Below are 18,194 nucleotides of genomic sequence, written 5' to 3'. Positions count from 1 at the left end.
CTCTCTCGCTGTGTCTCTGTCAAATAAATTATTTATTGTAATAAATAAAGCAGGGAGCCCGATGTGGGGCTCAATCCCAGGACCCCGGGATCGTGACCTGAGCTGAAGGCAGATGCTTAACAACTGAGCCACCCAGGTGCCCCTAAAATCTTTTTAAAAAAGGGGGCTCCCCAGATTCCAATTCAAAGGATTCTGTTGGTCCCAGTTTAAAGCCTGATGATTAGGTGTTCTGAAAATGTTATCAGAGAAAGACAGCCCTTGAGCCCCATTGAAAGGGACTTTAGCAAGTGCTCCTGGTGACCAACACTGCTGCAAAAGTAGAAGGCATTGAGCCCTCTACAGATGCTGGGGATCTCCAAATCACACTGGCAAGGAAAGAAGTAGCTGGCACCGAGGTAAACTGCTTCTGCCCAAGACAACAGGTCAAGACTTCACACCTGAACTAAACATGAAACCCTTTCTCCTTTTCCTTACCTTGACTCTGGCGTTGGCCGGGAAGGATAACATTCTCATTTGTATCTCCCAGGCCATAGCTAAAGGGGTGACCCCTCACAACCCCGGGACAGCAGCTCTTTCTGCCCACGGGTCCTGTCCCCATGCTTTAAAAAAACCACCTTTTTGCACCAAAGACGTCTCAAGAATTATTTCTTGGTCGTCGGCTCCGGACTCCACCCCACCAAACCTCATCTATATTCCAAAACCCCATCATTAAGATCCAAACAATTAAATGCACCATCTTCTGGCACACCTTTTTAAGGACATTAAATTGTATCTACATTTCCTTCTGGAAGCTACATTATTGATAGAAATGCTTTGTTCTTGTAGATTGCTAAGATATTTGTAAACTGAGGGAGACTCATGTCTTGCAGGATTGTGATCTCTATAAATTAACTTTTTTTTTTTTCCTTTCCTTAACTTTAGGGCAGCCAGGAGTGTCTGAAGAATGTCACCTGCATCCCATGGGGGGGGGGGTTGTGGGGTGTCAGCTTCTGCTTTGTCCTCAGCTTGCCTTCTGCTCCCTCATCATTAAGAAGGAGGAATTTATGTTACATGTGGAGCTTTAATTTTTGTTCTAATTTGTTTTTTTCATCTGGGAAAAAGGATTCCAAGGATTCCCTTGGTAAAAGCCTGTTACATTCTTTTGTATCCACTTTTGAATTTGGTCTTTACATAGATGCCATTAAGACAATTCTTTAGGATGAGAGCCCTGTTACATTTTGCAAACACTGAAGTTTCTCTGATTCAGAAGATCCATTGTCTGGCCATTGATGAGTAGGATGTATTCATCTCAATAGTGAGTCAAACCTAAGCCTTCTTATGGCTTAACCAAGAATACAAGAGGCATCCATCCCACAAGAGAATGTAAAATACGCTGCCTTCACAAGATCTAGAGAGTTCATTTCCAAAGCTAGACTATGAAGTAAAGGCCTTTGTTGCTTATTTTTATGACTAGTAAAAATACGCTCTCTGGTCTTCACCATCTGGAGGGTGCACTTACTGGGGTGTACCTGGTAGCCAGTTGAATAGAGTGGGGTTCCAAGACATGCTCTTGGGCTGGCTGTGTCAGCAATCAGAGGATTTTGTCATAAGGGGTCCCAGAACATAATGGGCATTTGTTATCTCAAACTTGTTGTTTGTTAGTGCTGGAAAAGTCCCATTTCAGTAGCGCCTGCTCGTGTCACAGATTAGTGATCTGTGACTGGAGGTGTTCCATGTTCCTGTGGGAGACTAGAGACACTGTTTTCACGACACCATCCTTATTGCCTGTGCAACAACAAAGGCCTTTGCTATCATAGTTTATTTTGGGGAGTGAAGTTTTTGGATCACGGGGGCTATACTGTCTGCAGTCACTGCAGGGACACCTCTTGCGTCCATGGTAAAGATTTATTCTGGGGCGCCTGGGTGGCTCAGTCGTTAGGTGTCTGCCTTTGTCTCAGGTCGTGATCCTCAGGTCGGGATCGAGCCCCGCATCGGGCTCCCTGCTCGCCGGGAAGCCTGCTTCTCCCTCTCCCACTCCCCCTGCTTGTGTTCCCTCTCTTGCTCTTGCTGTCTCTCTTTCAAATAAATAAATAAAATAAAATAAAATAAAGATTTATTCTAAGCTTTGGAAATGAGCTCCAGGACTTCCCATAAAAAGGCTTATTGGATTGTGTCACTATTAGAATAAATATACTAATGGAGATCCTACTCATTAATGGCCAGATGATGGGTCTTTTGAGTTGGAAAAACTTCTATATTTGGAAAATTTTTTAGAGAACTCTCATTCCAAGCAGTTGCCCTTCCGGTATTTATGGGAGGATCAAATTTAAAGAAAAACACAATAAAATTTTAACAGCTAGCCTCAGGGAATCAATAAAATGAAAGAATAAAAGTCAGAACAGAAATTAAACAAATCTGACATAAATCCCCCTTTTGCTCTCCTTTATCCCCCACTCCCTGTCCCTGACCCTCTAGATATTTTGGATCTGGGCCCCTGGTCTAAACTCCCTTTCTCAAAACCCAGCCCCATCTCCTCAGCCAATTTCCTTAAATCCTAAAATTCCACCTTCCCCAGAAAAAAACCCTCTAACAACCAGCTGCCTATTATAATTTCCCTTTCTTCATGAGATTTGCAGAGAGCACTTCTGCCTGATCTCCAGACCCAGGGAATACAGTTTGCTTATGTAAATACTGAATGTCAGGAAGTGAATTTAGCAAAAGTGCCCAGGAAGAGCAACAAGGCTTTCTTTGCTACCCCTTATAATTCAATTCCTCCTACTTTCCAGGGATCTGTAATCAACCTCTGCCAGTTTCAGCCATTCCTATGCCAAGTCCTTTGTGGATGTATCCTGGACCCCTAGGGCAAAGAATTCATGTCCCCAGGACAGCAGCAGATCTTTTAAATTATAAAATCCCTTCACCTCTGCTCTTGGAGTGATGTAAAAATGTTGGGGTTCGGGAGTGAACAGTCATGAAAGAATTCTTGAGATGTCTTTGGTGCAAAAAGGGTGGGGTTTTTTTTGTTGTTTTTTTTTTAAAGACTTTATTTATTTATTTGACAGAGAGAGACACAGCAAGAGAGGGAACACAAGCAGGGGGAGTGGGAGAGGGAGATGCAGGCTTCCCGCGGAGCAGGGAGCCCGATGTGGGGCTCGATCCCAGGACCCTGAGATCATGACCTGAGCTGAAGGCAGACGCTTAAAGACTGAGCCACCCAGGTGCCCCAAAAAAGGTGTTTTTTTTTTTTTTAATTATTGTCTTTTTTTTTTTTTAAGATTTTTATTTATTTATTTGAGACAGAGAGAATGAGAGAGAGAGAGAGAGAGCACATGAGAGGGGGGAGGGTCAGAGGGAGAAGCAGGCTCCCCGCTGAGCAGGGAGCCCGATGCGGGACTCGATCCAGGGACTCCAGGATCATGACCTGAGCCGAAGGCAGTCGCTCAACCGACTGAGCCACCCAGGCGCCCAAAAAAGGTGGTTTTATTAAAGCACAGGAATAGGACCCTCAGGCAGAAAGAGCTGCACTGGGGTCATGAGGAGTGGCTGATTATATACTTCCAAGTTGGGAGGGCGTTAGGGATAGCTTAAGTCTCTAAGGAATTTGGAAGCAAGGTTTCCAGCACCTTGAGGGGCTAGCTGTTGTTAGGAAAAGGTCATTTACTACTGTCTAGTAAAACCTTAGTCATGAGACCCTTCAGATGTATATCAGCGGGCCATATGCTTGGAGGATGATCACTAATATATATCTTGGGGTGGTGGGTAGAGATAAAGGAGGTTTCCAAAGGGATTTTCATATGTTGAAGAAGACTTATAGGATCCTGGAGTTAATGTTAAGCTAAGGTTGCCTTTTGCCCATATCAAAGTATTAACATCGAGGCAGTTGAGTTCCAAGAGGAATGTCACTCTGCCTGTATCAAGGACTTGTCAATGGACTATAAGTTTTAAGTAAATTTAATTTTGTTCTTTTGCCTTTGTTCTCCACATCAGGAGGATCCTACCAAATTTAAAGACAAATTAGAAAGATTAGTGGTTATTTACAACCCCACTCCCAGGGACCTAGACTGGCTATGAAGGGGTGTTCTTCCTACCCATGATTATATGATGGTTAGGAGACAAGCTAGATGGTCCCTGGAGAAAACCCCCTCAGAGAGGAAACAGATGGCCTGAGCCTTTCCCAGGCCTTCCTGCGCATGACCCAGAAACGGCTCAGCCGGAGGCTGATATCCAAGGCCTCAATATAGGAGCTATATTAGAGGTGTTCCCCCTCAAAGTAAATTGGTCTGAGGTTGAACGATGTACTTAGAAAGAAGAGCACATAAAAGCCTTTGTTGAATGTATATACAAACTTTTCAAAGGCAAACTGTTAAATCCAGAAGCCCTGGAACATAGGAATCTTTTAATTTCTGCTTTAGCAGGAAATTTTCTCCCTGATATTAAATAACAAATCCACACGGTCGGTTGGTCAGGGCAACCACTAAGCATAATAATGGAGGCAGCTACTTAATTCTTTGAAAAGAGCTTGCCGGAAAGCAGGAGGAAAAAAGAACTCATAGCAGCAATTCTTGCTTTGCTACTTGAGTCTTTGGAAAGATGAAAGCATGACTGAGAGTAATTCAAGGCCCATTCAGAGCTCTCCCTATTTGCCTCCAGGCAATCACAGATATTGCAAGAATGCAGGTCACTGGAAGAGAAGTTGTCCTGTACTTAAGAAAAAGTAAATTTTAAGAAGCAATTTCCCTAAACCCCATCATCCTGAGAAAATTTGTTTTTCTCCTGAGAGACAATTCCCCCTTAAATGACAGTGTCAGCCAGGCCTCAGTCACACCCCAAAGCCCACCACCATTAACCTTAAAACAGAGGATCAGGAATTGGATTTCTTATTTGGCACTCATGTGACTTTCTCTACCATCTGCTCAGAGGATTTATCTCTACCTGTCACCTCTGATTCTAATCAGGGGGAATCAAACTAAGCAGGGAGCTCTTATATAGACGCCCTCATCCTCCTAAAGGCACTGGCTGAATGAGGCCATAAAGTCTCCAGATTTAAACTTCAATGGGTGCAAACAACTGTTAACTACTTAGGACCTGAGATATCTCAGGGCATTCAAAAGCGGACTCCAAAACACCTTGAGTCAATTTTGTTCATCCCTCTCCCCAAAACAAATAAGTGGTTATTATGTAAATTTGGGGGGGTAGCTGACTATTGCAGCCAATGGATTCCTGATTTTGTAGACTTTGTTAAACCTCTGTATGCTCTTCTCCCAGAGACCCCCGCCCCCCCCACCCCCCACCCCAGCCCATTTCCTGGCCTTCAGAGATATTACCATCTTTTAAAGCCTGGAAATTAATACTGTCAACACCCCCAGCTCTAGGCTTACCTAATTTTAACAAACCTTTACATCTATACTCCCCTGAAAATAAAGGCATTGCTATAAACATTCTATGACAATCTTGCCTCTCAGGTACAACCTATAGTATATTATCTCATGCCAGTTAGACCCTATAGCACTGGGTATGCCCTCATGCTTATGTGCACTGATTGTTTGGGGCTCAAAATAATGCTCACGCTAAAGCATCACATCCTGTGGTGGCCTACCCTAAACTCATGATAGCAAACCAGAGCGAATCCAGGAAAATGGGGATAGGATACCTTAGAATGTAGCCTGAAATCTTTACTGGGAGAGTAACCTTTGAGTGAGGGAAAATTGTTGGCTTAAGAATTATTCAAATTGGCTTTCTTATGTGACAAATAATTGCATTGTAAAATTATGATGGAGAATTACTGTTGGATACAACACACACATAACTTTCTGAATTAATAATCTAATCTAATCAATGTACATTTTAGAAAAACTCATAATGCTCGTGTTGGGGCTCAGGGTAGGTGACCCTAAAATATGCTATGTTGGCATCTTGATTATTTTGAATTAAAGTTACTTAAGAAACAGCCAGTGCGGGGCACCTGGGTGGCTCAGTCGTTAAGTGTCTGCCTTCAGCTCAGGTCATGATCCCAGGGTCCTGGGATTGAGCCCCACATCAGGCTCCCTGCTCCACGGGAAGCCTGCTTCTCCCTCTCCCACTCTCCCTACTTGTGTTCCCTCTCTCGCTGTGTCTCTCTCTGTCAAATAAATGAAATCTTAAAAAAAAAAAGAAGAAGAAAGAAACAGCCAGTGCAAAAAGGACACACTGACCCTCCTTTGTCTCCAGAAAGCAAGAAATTAACCTCCCATGTGCATGGTACCCTCCCTGTATCAGGATGTAGAGAGACATCCTTATCATCAGAGAGAGAATTTAGGATGAAGAAGCCTGTATAAACAAACCTTGTTACTTTTACTAACTGAATACCCCCATCCAAATTGTTTAGAATTCCTTACTAGTTGAAGTTCCCAAACATTATCCTGTCAATTGCAATTTATCGTTTCTTTGTTTTAAAAAAGCTGCCTGCCTTAGTCATATCTGTAGGACCTCGTATGTACAAATTAAATTTGATTCTTTCCTGTTAACTGTCCATGTCAATTTAATTCTTAGACCAGCCAGAAGAAGTTTGAGGGTAGAGAAAATTTTTTTCTCCCCAACATTTGCTTTATATACTTTATGGTTTACAAGTCCCTTTATCTGTTATCTCATTTAATCCTCACAATAGCTCTGTAGTGATATCAGCCCATTTCACAGCTAAGGACACTGAAGTCCAAAGATGTAGAAATCTTCCTCCAGATTGCACTCTAAGAAGAGAGGATTTGAATATAGCCCCAAGCCCTCAGGTGCCAGGGTTGTGCCCAACCAAGTAGGTCTCTTGATAAGCCTTTTGGATTATCTGGGAAATTTGCTAAAAAACAAAACAAAAAAACCCCCAACATCGGCAAAATACCTTCTCATCTTCAGGGGCCGCCCTGCATTAGGCTCAAGAGTTGTGTTTTTGTTTTTTTTACTGCAGTCTCATCAGAGTTGGGTGGTCTTTTTTTGCTGACCCTTCATATAGTTCTTTCGGGAATTCATTTCTCTGGTATTGTGAACTACTTTCTTTAATACCAATCTTACTTCTTCTATCACAAATTCTTGTAAAGAGAGAAAGAAATTATGACTTTTGTATTTCTAAAATGTATTTCTGAAGATTTGTTTTTGTGGGAGGCTTCCTCTTCTGAGAAAAAAGATGAATAAAATAATTCCCAAGTAAAATATGAAGTTTTAATAAAATCAATAAAAATAGCTATGATTTACTAAGTACCTACCTTAAACCTTTAAACTCTAAGCTTCATGGGGATAGGTACCCATTTGTCCCTAGTACCCAGAACAATACCAGGCACAGAGTACATGTTCAAGAAATATCAGTACATGTAATAAATTGATACCAAGCACAATGTAAAAATGTAATATTTCATTTAATTTACATGTATATCTCATTTAATTCCAACTCCCTCCCTACCTCTTACCACATACACACAAACATACAACTTAATGGAATAGATATCTTTATCTCAGATGAAGAAATTGGTATTAAGAGAAACTGAGTGATTTATTCAAGGATACATGGCTGGTTAGTAAATGGTCTCTCTACCTCCAAAATTTCTCTTAATTAGGGTTCTATGAATAGAACAAAATTGGAATGACTTAGATCATAATATTCCATCACCAGGGTAACATTTCAGTAGGCTGATCCAAACCAGTGGATTTCAAATAGGCTTTGGGTTGCTGCACATTAAAGGTAATTTATAATAACATACCTGTAGAAACAGTAGTATATTTTCTATATATACGCAGTTGATTCTTGTTATTGCAGTAGGTATGTTCTATAAAGTGACCCCAAACATCGAATTATCAAATACTCAGCCACTGCTCCTAGGGGAAATACAGGGTTAGGTTCTTGTGAGCCTCTGGTCATAACATTTTTGTCAACCAATCAATACATAACCTTATTTTATGTATATAACATTATTTAATACATACTATTGATTCATTAACATTGAACTCACAACTAACAGCATTATAACTCATGCCTGAACAAAGCTTATCTAACACATATAAGGCACATTATAGCCTTCTTGCTGCTTAGGAGCACTGGACAGCACTTTAGCAGTATACTTGGGGGGCATCCTAAAAAATAATGACACTAAATAGATCAGGAAAAGGACACTTGTTTATAGTATGAGAGCTGAAGCAAGAACGCAGAGTATCCCCTTGTTTGACCTTAGCTGGGAATATGCACATCAAGGAGACTAAAATTTTTGCTACTCTGTGCATTTCTGGGAATGATGATGGAAATGCTACAAGTATTGATTTTGAGATAACAAATTTTTATGAGTAGACAATTTTGCTAATATGGATTCCATGAATAATGAAGATGTTCTCTCTGTAAATCCTTAATATTTTCAAAGCCCTTTTCTTAATTTTTGGGTTTTTTTAAGATTTTATTTTATTTTTTTAAGTAATCTCTACAACCAGTGTAGGGCTTGAACTTACAACCCTGAGGTCAAGAGTCACATGCTCCACCAACTGGAGCCAGCCAGGCGCCACTCAAAGCCCTTTAAAAAGCCATAGGTTGTTCACATTACTTATCTCTGTTTAAAAGACTAAAACTGGGTGAATTAATCATAGAAATCATCCTGTTACTATGTAATACACAGAGTCAGTTTCATAGACATGTGACCTCTGCACTAACACAGGGACCCTATGCTCAAAAGGGCCCCACACTTGGTTTAATGCTCTGCTGTTGCCATCTTGAAATTTTCAATAAGGGGCCCTAGAATTTCATTTTTCACTGGGCCCCACAAATTATGTAGCTGATCCTGGTTGCATAGCAAGTAAACAGATCAATAACTGGAGGGACAAACAAAACAAAACAAAAAATAACTGGAGGGACAAAAAATAACTGGAGGGACAAATTTCCCCAACTTATCCAATTGAACAAATCCTTTATTTCACAGTGCCTAATTGATATATTAAAGTTACCATTTATTGAGGATTGGCTATATTAGGTCATTTAATCCTTACGACACTCTGTGAGTTGGACATTATTTCCAATTAAATAAGGAAACTGAGTGCCCAGAGAAGGTCACACAGTTATTTTGTATGACATATAAAACATACCTTGTTTTCTTTTCTTTTCCTTTAGTCATGTCCCAATTTGATTTCAGCCCCTAGAGAGGATAAACAGTAAAAGTGTTAGAGAGGATATAGTTCAAAAAGTTTAAATTCTGATAAATTAGTATCTCTAGTAAAAGTAAGTTGAAACTGATGACAACAATGAGGTATTTAAACTATTTAAATAAAACCAAATTTTGTTTCCACTACACTGGATAATAATTGGTGATTGGAATAGAGTTAGCTTTGTTGAGGCCAATTTAATTCTTTTTTTTTTTTTTAAGATTTTATTTATTTATTTGAGTGAGAATGAGAGAGAGCACATGAGAGGGGGGAGGGTCAGAGGGAGAAGCAGACTCCCTGCCGAGCAGGGAGCCCAATGCGGGACTTGATCCAGGGACTCCAGGATCATGACCTGAGCCGAAGGCAGTCGCTTAACCAACTGAGCCACCCAGGTGCCCGAGGCCAATTTAATTCTTTAGTGTTAATTGAGTGTGTAAAATATTTTGTCTTCCTTCAATTTAAACTTGCCTAATCCAGTGCTGAAAAGGCATCTTTTCTCTTTTCATGTCTGCAATTGACATCTTGTCTAAAGAGAAAGTTTACTTAAATCATTTGAATACCAAGGGATCATTTTCTGGTGGGTTGTGTATTATCTTTTATATTTGTGAGCAAATGTTACTGGATTTATACATTTAAGAAGGTCAATTTGTCAATTGCTTTTTATTGGGCTCCTACATTATATGAGCTTGAACTCCAATTTTATTGTGCAAGATATGCTGCCTAAGCTTGAGGATTTTTCAGGGAGATAGGAAACAGAAATGGGAAATGGAAAAGATGTGCCTGCCAGAGGTGGGAAAATGAAACTGCAGTTCAAGAAAAAATTGTTTTCTTCTCATATCCTTTACCTTAAAAAAAAAAAAAAATTCTCTTATGCTATTAAAATTCCTAGAAACAAAATAAGGATAAGAGACTTAGATCCCATCTGACATGTTGGATTAAAGGAAAATAGCTTTTCTTGTTTTTCCCAGTCCTAAAATTTTGGGAGCAGACCTAAGCTCAACCTTCACCGGGGAGCCCAGCCCAGCCAGACCTTTAAACCAGAAGCCAAGTTCTCAGGTGAGCCCAGCCCAGCTCAATCCACCACTGAGCATGAGAATAAATGTTTATCGTTGTATGCTGTTGAGTTTTGCAGCATTATTGTGGCAATAACTGCCTGAGACAATTCTTTACCATCTTGCAGAAAATTCTAGTCTTCCTTGAGCTTTGGACAGGGGGAGGGGGAAAAAAGTTCAAATTCCATTCTCCCTTAAACCATTTCCTTTTGTGTAGGGACAACTACTTTCTGCAGGTACAAACACATGTAAGATTTATGTGTTAGCCAGAGAACTTTGAAACATACCTCTTCTCCTTTTGTGTATCCAGGAATGACAAACGATGACTCTGGCAGGTTTCCTAAAATAGTGTGTGTTTGTGTGATTTTTGTCACTCCAGTGTGTTTCAGTGTATTGTTCAAAGTGTAAACAACCTACAAGTCTAACAACAAATGGACTAATCAAATATATTATTTTAAGTCCATATGAAAGACTACCACATTGTCATCAAATATTTCATTTTTATTATGAATGACATATATGTAATGGCATGAAAAATTCTCATTATATAATAGTGAGTGAATAGGAGTCAAGATTTATAAGTAATATACTTTTTATTCATTCAACAAATATTTATTAACCACCTGATATGCATTAGGCAATGTGCTAGGTGCTGATTCCAATTTTATTTAACAGTTTTATTGAGATGTAATTAACATACGATAGACTGTATGTGTTTAAAGTACAATCTTGTAAACTTTGACATATATATATATACACACCCATGAAACCATCACCACAATCAAAATAATGAACATAGTCACCACCCCCAAAAGTTTACTCATGTCCCTTTATAACCCCCGTCTGCTGCCCTTGTCCTCAACCCCTTCCCATTCCCAGGCAAACACTGATCTGCTGTCCCAGTAGAGTAGTTCACATTTCCTAGCATTTTATATGAAGGGAATCATATAGTATATATTTTTTCTTGTCTGGATTTTTTTTCACTCAGCATAATTACATTGAGATTCATCCATGTTACCGTGTGTAGCAATAATATATTCCTTTTTTATAACTGAGTAGTGTCCATTGTGTGGATATACGATAATTTGTTTATCCATTCAACTGTTGATGGATATTTGGGTTGGTAGAACTTATTGGCTCATAAAAATAAAGCTGTGATGGACATTCATATATAAATTTTCTTGTGTACAAATAGTTTCTTCATACACTTGTATAGAGACTTTCACTTTTGTTGGGTAAATACTCCGGACTAGAACATATGGCAGATAAACGTTTAACTTTTTAACTACCGCACTGTTTTCCAAACAGTTGTACCATTTTACAACCTCACTAGCAGTGTCTGAGAGTTCCAATCCTCCACATCTTCACCAGCACTTGATTTGGTCGATCTTTTTAACTTCAGCCATTCTACTGATAGGCAGTATCTCACTATAGTATTGATTTACATTTCCCTAATGATTGATGATGCTGAGCATCTCTCTGTGTGCTGACTATACCATCTGTATAACTTCTTTACCGCAGTGAAAATATAATTTCTCTGTTTTATGGCTTCTATTGTTCCTTTTTGAAAAGTCAGCTGTTAGTTTAACTGCCTTTCCTTTTATTCTCTCATTGCTTATAAGATTTCCTTTTTTTCCAAATTCCACTGTAACTTAAGTGTGGATTAAAAAAAAATCTTGGGGTGCCTGGGTGGCTCAGTTGTTAAGCATCTGCTTTCGGCTCAGGTCATGATCCCAGGGTGCTGGGATAGAGCCCCACATCGAGTTCCCTGCTCAGCGGGAAGCCTGCTTCTCCCTCTCCCAACTCCCCTGCTTGTGTTCCTGCTCTTGCTACCTCTCTCTCTCTGTCAAATAAATAAAATCTTTAAAAAATAAAATAAAATAATAAAATAAAATAAAATCTGGACTGCTATTCTTTAAGCTTCTTGAGTCTCTGGAGTCGTATCATTTGTCAGTTCTGGATATTTCTCAAACATCTTTTTAAATCTTGTCTCTGCCTCATTTTTGTCCTCTGGATTTCCCATTTCCTGTAGGTTTGACCTTCTCACTGTGTCCTCCACATATTTAGCTTTTTCACACTTTTTGTCCTTCTATGCTGCATTCAGGATAATGACTTCTGATTTATCTCCCAGTCCTCTAATTATCTCTTCATCTGAATCCGTATCTGCTGCTAAACCTATATGAAATGTTATTTAATAACATTTTCTCATTTCTAGAAATTCTTTTTGGCTTCTTGTTTCCTGAAGATAGCTGCAAACTTATTTTCTCGTTTCTTTAGATGTAGTCTGTGTAATTGTTCTATAATTCATCTGATGCTTCTCCCATATGTAGATTTCATGGTTTTGTTACTGTTGTTCTCACTTTATGATGCCTCATCTACCCTTGTGCTTGATTGCTTATCCTTGGCTGTGTGCTCTTTGTTGTCTTTGAAAAAGTATTGGGGATTCCCCGAGGCCTAGGATGAAGTTCTCCCAGAAAAGATTTGAGTTTGCTTCTGTTAGTCACTTGGATGTACTCCCAGCCTGGAACCCCTTTAGCTAAATTCTTGCTACCACCCTTGCTTCGCAGCTTGATGTTTCTTGCACCATTCTTGCTTTTCAGCTTGACATTTCTTGTAACCACCCTAGCTGTGAATTTGGGTTGAAAATCCATGTGAGAGTCAGGAAGCACTTACAACTTTTCATGGAGGGATTTTCCCCCAGAGCTGTGCCTAGTGCTAAAGCAACATTCTTCCTGCAAGTTCGTGATGGAATGTGAATTTATTTCTTATTCACTCTCACCCTGAGGGGGTAGCCCTTTGGATGCCAACTTAATATGGAAAAGGTCTACTTTAGGGTCTCCACTGTGCATAGGCTTTGAGCTTTGATTTTTCTGTCCCTTGCCCTCTAGGCTAGCAAAATGACTTCTTTAACCTCCAGGATTAGAAAATGTCCTCAGGCAAGCGCAGGTTCTTTCTACCTCTCTATGTCTTTGTTCTTGCTTTCCTTCATTTTGGACTTGATATTTTCTAACTCTCTTATCATTTCATTATTAACAAATTAAAAAAAAATTTTCCCCATAATTTTTAGTAGTTTTCACTGGGAGTTAGGTCTGAATAATCTAGTCCACCAAAAAGATCTTCGGAAACAATCATAAAAATGGAGTGAGATATGGGGTGAGGGGCACAGCGGTAGTGGTATTTTACAGGAGGAGAAAGAGGAACTGACTGAAGACTGGACGCTAGGTCAAGCGACCACTGATAGTATTTTGTCATTTGTTTGCAGGACAGTAAGAATCACTTGATGACTGGTTTGTCAGCATAATGACTTCTACGAACAGAACCAGTGAAATAATTACAAAGCTCAAAGAAAGCGAACAATGTCTCCTGAAGGAGATAAATGAAAAGCGTGAATCCAACTGCCTTGTGGAAAGAAGCAATCAAGTCAGTTTACTGAGAGCTCAAAAGAGGCATTTCAGTGGTGCCTATATGCCCTCAACTCACACCCAAATCAAAGAATATGTTCCTGACAGTGGCAGGAGCTCCTGGCTCACACTGAGTCTCCTTGCTCACACGGAGAAAAAGCACTTTCCTGCAAAAAGTAAGTTGTTGTGGTAGGATTCCCACCCAATTGACAGGAGGGATTTATAAGTAAACTTGGGGAGAGTTTCTGGGGTTGAGAGAGTTTCAGGAAGTATCTCTCTGGGATAGTTTAAAGGAAATCTGTCTGAAGTAAAAAGCATCAGTAAACAAGGTTCTTTGATATAAGGTCTACTAGAGATCAGAGATTCTCAGTTTCTTGTGCTTAGAGAATCCCAAACTCCACCTCCAGACGGACTCATTCAGTAGGCTCTCCTTTGGTCCCCAGAATCTGCATTTTTCAGCAGGCTAAGGAGATGCTGATGCTGATGGCCTGAGAACCATATTTAGAGAAAAGCCATTGTAGATAATTATAAGAGACCACAAAAACTCCAGAGACCTCCTCTCACCAATTTCTGTTGCCTATGCAAAAATTTCACATGCAAAATTGAGATACAATAGAAATTATTTTGATGACAAATATCAAGCAAGAAGCCCTGAGTCACAATAATAAAGTGTGGAAGGAGGTTGGCATGGGGGTTTGTGGTGGTAGTGATATTATTTTGCAGGAGGAGGAAGAGAAAGGGTAACTACTATTGATTGGGAACACTTGTTCCTAAGTCAAGATAAGCAACCGATGGCATTTTGTCATTTATGTAAAAAGAAAAAAGAGTGCAATTGTATTAAATACAAACAACACATGATTAAGTTAGATCAGAAACAAAAGAATCACTATTTTATTTTATTTTATTTATTTTTAAAGATTTTATTCATTTATTTGACAGAGAGAGAGAGAGCGAGAGCAGGAACACAAGCAGGGGGAGCGAGGGAGAGGGAGAAGCGGGCTCCCCGCTCAGCAGGGAGCCTGATGTGGGGCTCGATCCCAGGACTCTGGGATCATGACCTGAGCCGAAGGCAGACGCTTAACGACTGAGCCACCCAGGCACCCCAAGAATCACTATTTTAGAGATTTAACTTCAACAAGATTAACTTGATGAAGGAGTTGTGACTTTTCATTTGCCCCAAGCTCTTAGTAAGTGGGACAGAGAGGTGATACAGTGTGTCATGGGAAACTGAGATTCTCCATTGTGCTTCCAAAGTTAATCTGTAACAGCCATGTGTTTATTTTACTCAAAAAATAACTCTTTACAAGGAGGAGTGCATCTAGTGTTCTAAGTGGGTCTGCACAATCTTCTATTCTGCTTGAATTACTTGGAACTAGATGAGGTAAGCCACAACTAGTAGGTTAATTCTCACAAGTTTAATGGTGGTTGGTAATATCCACCTTCTATGACAAACATAGTTTACCACTTTACGTGAATACACATGGTTTTCTACAAAACAGAGTCTAACAAACATAATTTCCATAGCCAACATTAATGATATCGAGGTTATAAACCAACAATTCTGGAACGTTGAAACAAACCTTTAAATATTGCAGAAAAGCTCTTTGTTTCTTTTAAGTAAGCAGACTCAAACAGAAATTCAATTTTATGATGACAAGATACAGAATAAGCATAGACCTAATTTTTTTTTTAAGATTTTTATTTATTTATTTGAGAGAGAGCGTGAGAGGGAGGAGGGGCAGAGGGAGAAGCAGACTCCCCGCTGAGCAAGGAGCCCAACGTGGGACCCGATCCCAGGACTCCAGGATCATGACCTGAGCTGAAGGCAGTTGCTTAACCAACTGAGCCACCCAGACGCACAGCATAGACCTAATTTAAAGGTTATGGTAATTGGCATGTAAATACATGCTTTTTCTTTTTTAGTCTAAATTAGTAGTTCTGAAAGGGTGGTCTGGGGAACCCCTGTGTATTCAGGTCTTTTCAGGGACCCACAGGCTCAAAGCTATTTTCATAATAATGCTGAGATATTACTTACCTTTTATACTCTCATGGGAGTACAACAGAGTTTTCCAGAAGCAGTATGATATGCAGTCACATCATTTTTCTGACCATTAAATGGAATGTTGACTTGTATTCTTGAGCTTTAAATTTTTTCTCCATTTAAATTTCTAATGTGGTAAATATTGAGAGGTACAACACACATGAACAAAACTTTGATAGGGTTTTTAATAATTTTTAAGAATATAATGGATCTTGAGACCAAAAAGCTTGAGAACCACCTGTTTGAACAAATGGTAGGTAATTATTGACCCAGTACTGTGTATTCTCAAAAGCTCATTAGAAAAAAAAAAAAAAAAAGCTCATTAGAATTGTTTCCCCATTAATCTCTACTTGAAACTTAAGGTCTCTGGTTTCAACTTTAGATAAATAAGAGATACTGGGGGCTTTTTTTTTTTTTTCCCCACAAGTAGAAAGTATGTGGGTATAGAGAAGGGTGCTGACATTTTTTTGAGTGTCTACTTTATTCTGAATACTGTAGAGGCTTGAAAAAACAATAATATCCTTCTATTCCTCAGTTTATATCAATTGAGAGACGGATGGAGGTAAAAATTGGCTTTGTCACTTTGTCACTGGAAAACTATCTATACTGGGCAATTGGCTTAAAATCAGTGAAAGTTAAACTCAGCCCAAAAGAGAACTTACCACATTCCAAACCAAAAGTTCAGCCCCACCACACTAGACTGAGAACAGATATGAGAGAATACCTCCTCCCCGAGGAGGCCAGAAAAAAAAATCCTCATTTGTAAAAATAAGGAGACGGGACATTACTTATAAAATTTGATGAACATATTACTCTAGTAAAACCATCAACAAATATGTATTGAGTTGAATGATAAACATCATTAACTGTAAAATCACATCCTTTTTCTGTAAGATGGCCCACTTCTCATCATCTATACTTAGTTTTCAGGTGATCTCAGTGAGACAGATTGCTGGTCTTCAACTGTTAGAGAACTTGAAAATCTCATCTCTATCCTGCACATTTCTATTTCTGGCCCTGCCCTTTCTCCTGAGTTGGAGACACCCATCCTGTAACACAATACCTGGCTACAGTGTTTGTCACTCCCTAACGCTCCTTGATGGTGTCTGTTTTTTCACTGCTTTATCCACTCCGTTCCTAGAATGGTGTCTGGCATTAATTAGGCACTCAGAAAATATTCATTTGATGACTGAATAAATACTGGGACATAGAATGTATTTTTCCAGAAGTAATGGTAAATCTTACCTCATTCCTCTCGAGACCAGTAGCTGTGCCCTTGGGCGATGGCTCACAAACCTAGAGTTTCCCATGGCACATTTGTTGTTGCAGAATAATCTTTAGAAATAGAAGAGGATAATAAGAAGGTACATTTTGCTGGATATATACAGTAAGAATTAGAAAACGGTCTTTTCCTTCATACATACCTGTGTTAGAGGAAGAAGCACATTCATTCAGCAAATTTTTATGGCACTGTTCTCTGCTTGGCAGTACAGTGATAGATAAAACCCCTGCCTCATAAAACTTAGATTTCAGTGGGTACTTGAGTGGATAGAGGCAGGGAATTTTTAAGTGGGTAAGTGATATGGAGGAACATAAAGCAGCAGGATGGGAGTGAAGAGGAAGTGCTGGGTAGGGGTTGCACTGCTGCTCATAGAGCTATGTGGTTAGCATCAGGAGATGTGGGGCAACGCAGAACTCCTGGCTTCCTTTTTTCCCCATTATTTTTATCTTATTATTTTTTTCATCATGATAAGTATACTCTTTAATCCCCATCACCTATTTGAACCATCCCCCCACCACTGGTAGCCATATTGTATGACTCTATAGTTGAGTCTGTTTCTTGGTTTGTCTCTCTCTCAGAACTCCTGGCTTCTTGAGGTAGCCCAAGTAAACAGGGATAAAGAACAAAATGAGGGGGCGCCTGGGTGGCTCACTCATTAAGCGTCTGCCTTCGGTGCAGGTCATGGTCCCAGGGTCCTGGGATGGAGCCCTGCATTGGGCTCCCTGCTCCCTCTCCCACTCCCCCTGCTTGTGTTCCCTCTCTCGCTGTGTCTCTCTCTGTCAAATAAATAAATAAAATCTTTAAAAAAAAAAAAGAACAGAATGAGATTAGTCTTAATGGTCTCAAGTAGTGGTGAGGCCATGAGTGTTAAAGCTGAGAATGGTTGGGACTTTGCTAAGAGTGCTTCGGGTTCTGGGGACTCCTCTTTGCTTCTACCAATAGGGATATGAAGACCAGGGAACAGGTTTTCTTAGCTGGAGATCTCTAAGCTCTCTTCTCAGTCTTCCATTTGGAGATGTGGAGGCCCAAAGAGGGGCATACTAGCCTTAAAAACAGAAGATGCAGGTATCTTAGTTCAGGCTGTTAGTTTACAGGCTGGAATTCTGAGATTGGGGTGCCAAAATGGTCGGGTTCTTGACGAATGCCCTCTTCCTGGCTTAGAGAGGGCTGTTTTCTTGCTGTGTCGTCACACGGCAGAAAGAGCTAGCTAGCTCTCTGGCCTCTTCTTCTAAGGGCACTAATCCCATTTATGAGGACTCCACCCTCATGACTTAATTATCTCCCAAAAGCCCCAGCTC

The 18,194-nt window shown here is 39.9% G+C and overlaps 2 protein-coding genes across 13 annotated transcripts in view; one reads left to right on the top strand and one right to left on the bottom strand.

The window, feature by feature from the left end:
• Positions 1-18,194, bottom strand: part of TATDN3 (TatD DNase domain containing 3) — a 47,546-nt gene that overhangs the window by 526 nt on the left and 28,826 nt on the right. For 3 of the 10 annotated variants that reach the window (XR_010412280.1, XR_010412281.1, XR_010412282.1), the window contains 4 exons: positions 16,860-16,949; positions 15,609-15,852; positions 9,064-9,113; positions 7,701-7,815 (listed from right to left, as the gene is read on the bottom strand). Coding sequence is in view for 3 of the 10 variants with exons in the window: in XM_064594156.1 (XP_064450226.1) it covers positions 15,717-15,852; positions 16,860-16,949 (226 nt within the window). In the remaining 7 variants the exon portion in view is untranslated. Of the gene's footprint in view, positions 1-7,700; positions 7,816-9,063; positions 9,114-14,525; positions 16,950-17,696; positions 17,942-18,194 lie in introns of those variants that run through there. The other 7 variants (XR_010412284.1, XR_010412285.1, XR_010412286.1 and 4 more) reach the window with 5 other exon arrangements.
• Positions 1-18,194, top strand: part of SPATA45 (spermatogenesis associated 45) — a 42,666-nt gene that overhangs the window by 23,616 nt on the left and 856 nt on the right. For 2 of the 3 annotated variants that reach the window (XM_045877197.3, XM_064594165.1), the window contains exon 2: positions 13,435-13,749. In XM_045877197.3, coding sequence (XP_045733153.1) covers positions 13,473-13,749 — 277 coding nt within the window. In that variant the 5' untranslated portion in view covers positions 13,435-13,472. Of the gene's footprint in view, positions 1-10,088; positions 10,177-13,434; positions 13,750-18,194 lie in introns of all 3 variants that reach the window. The other variant, XM_045877194.3, reaches the window with a different exon arrangement.

The sequence above is a fragment of the Mirounga angustirostris genome, unplaced genomic scaffold, assembly GCF_029215605.1.
Source record: "Mirounga angustirostris isolate CCGP_5_RB_7025 unplaced genomic scaffold, mMirAng1.0.hap1 SCAF_6, whole genome shotgun sequence".
Lineage (NCBI taxonomy): Eukaryota > Metazoa > Chordata > Mammalia > Carnivora > Phocidae > Mirounga > Mirounga angustirostris.
This window is presented reverse-complemented; position numbering and strand designations above follow the sequence as displayed.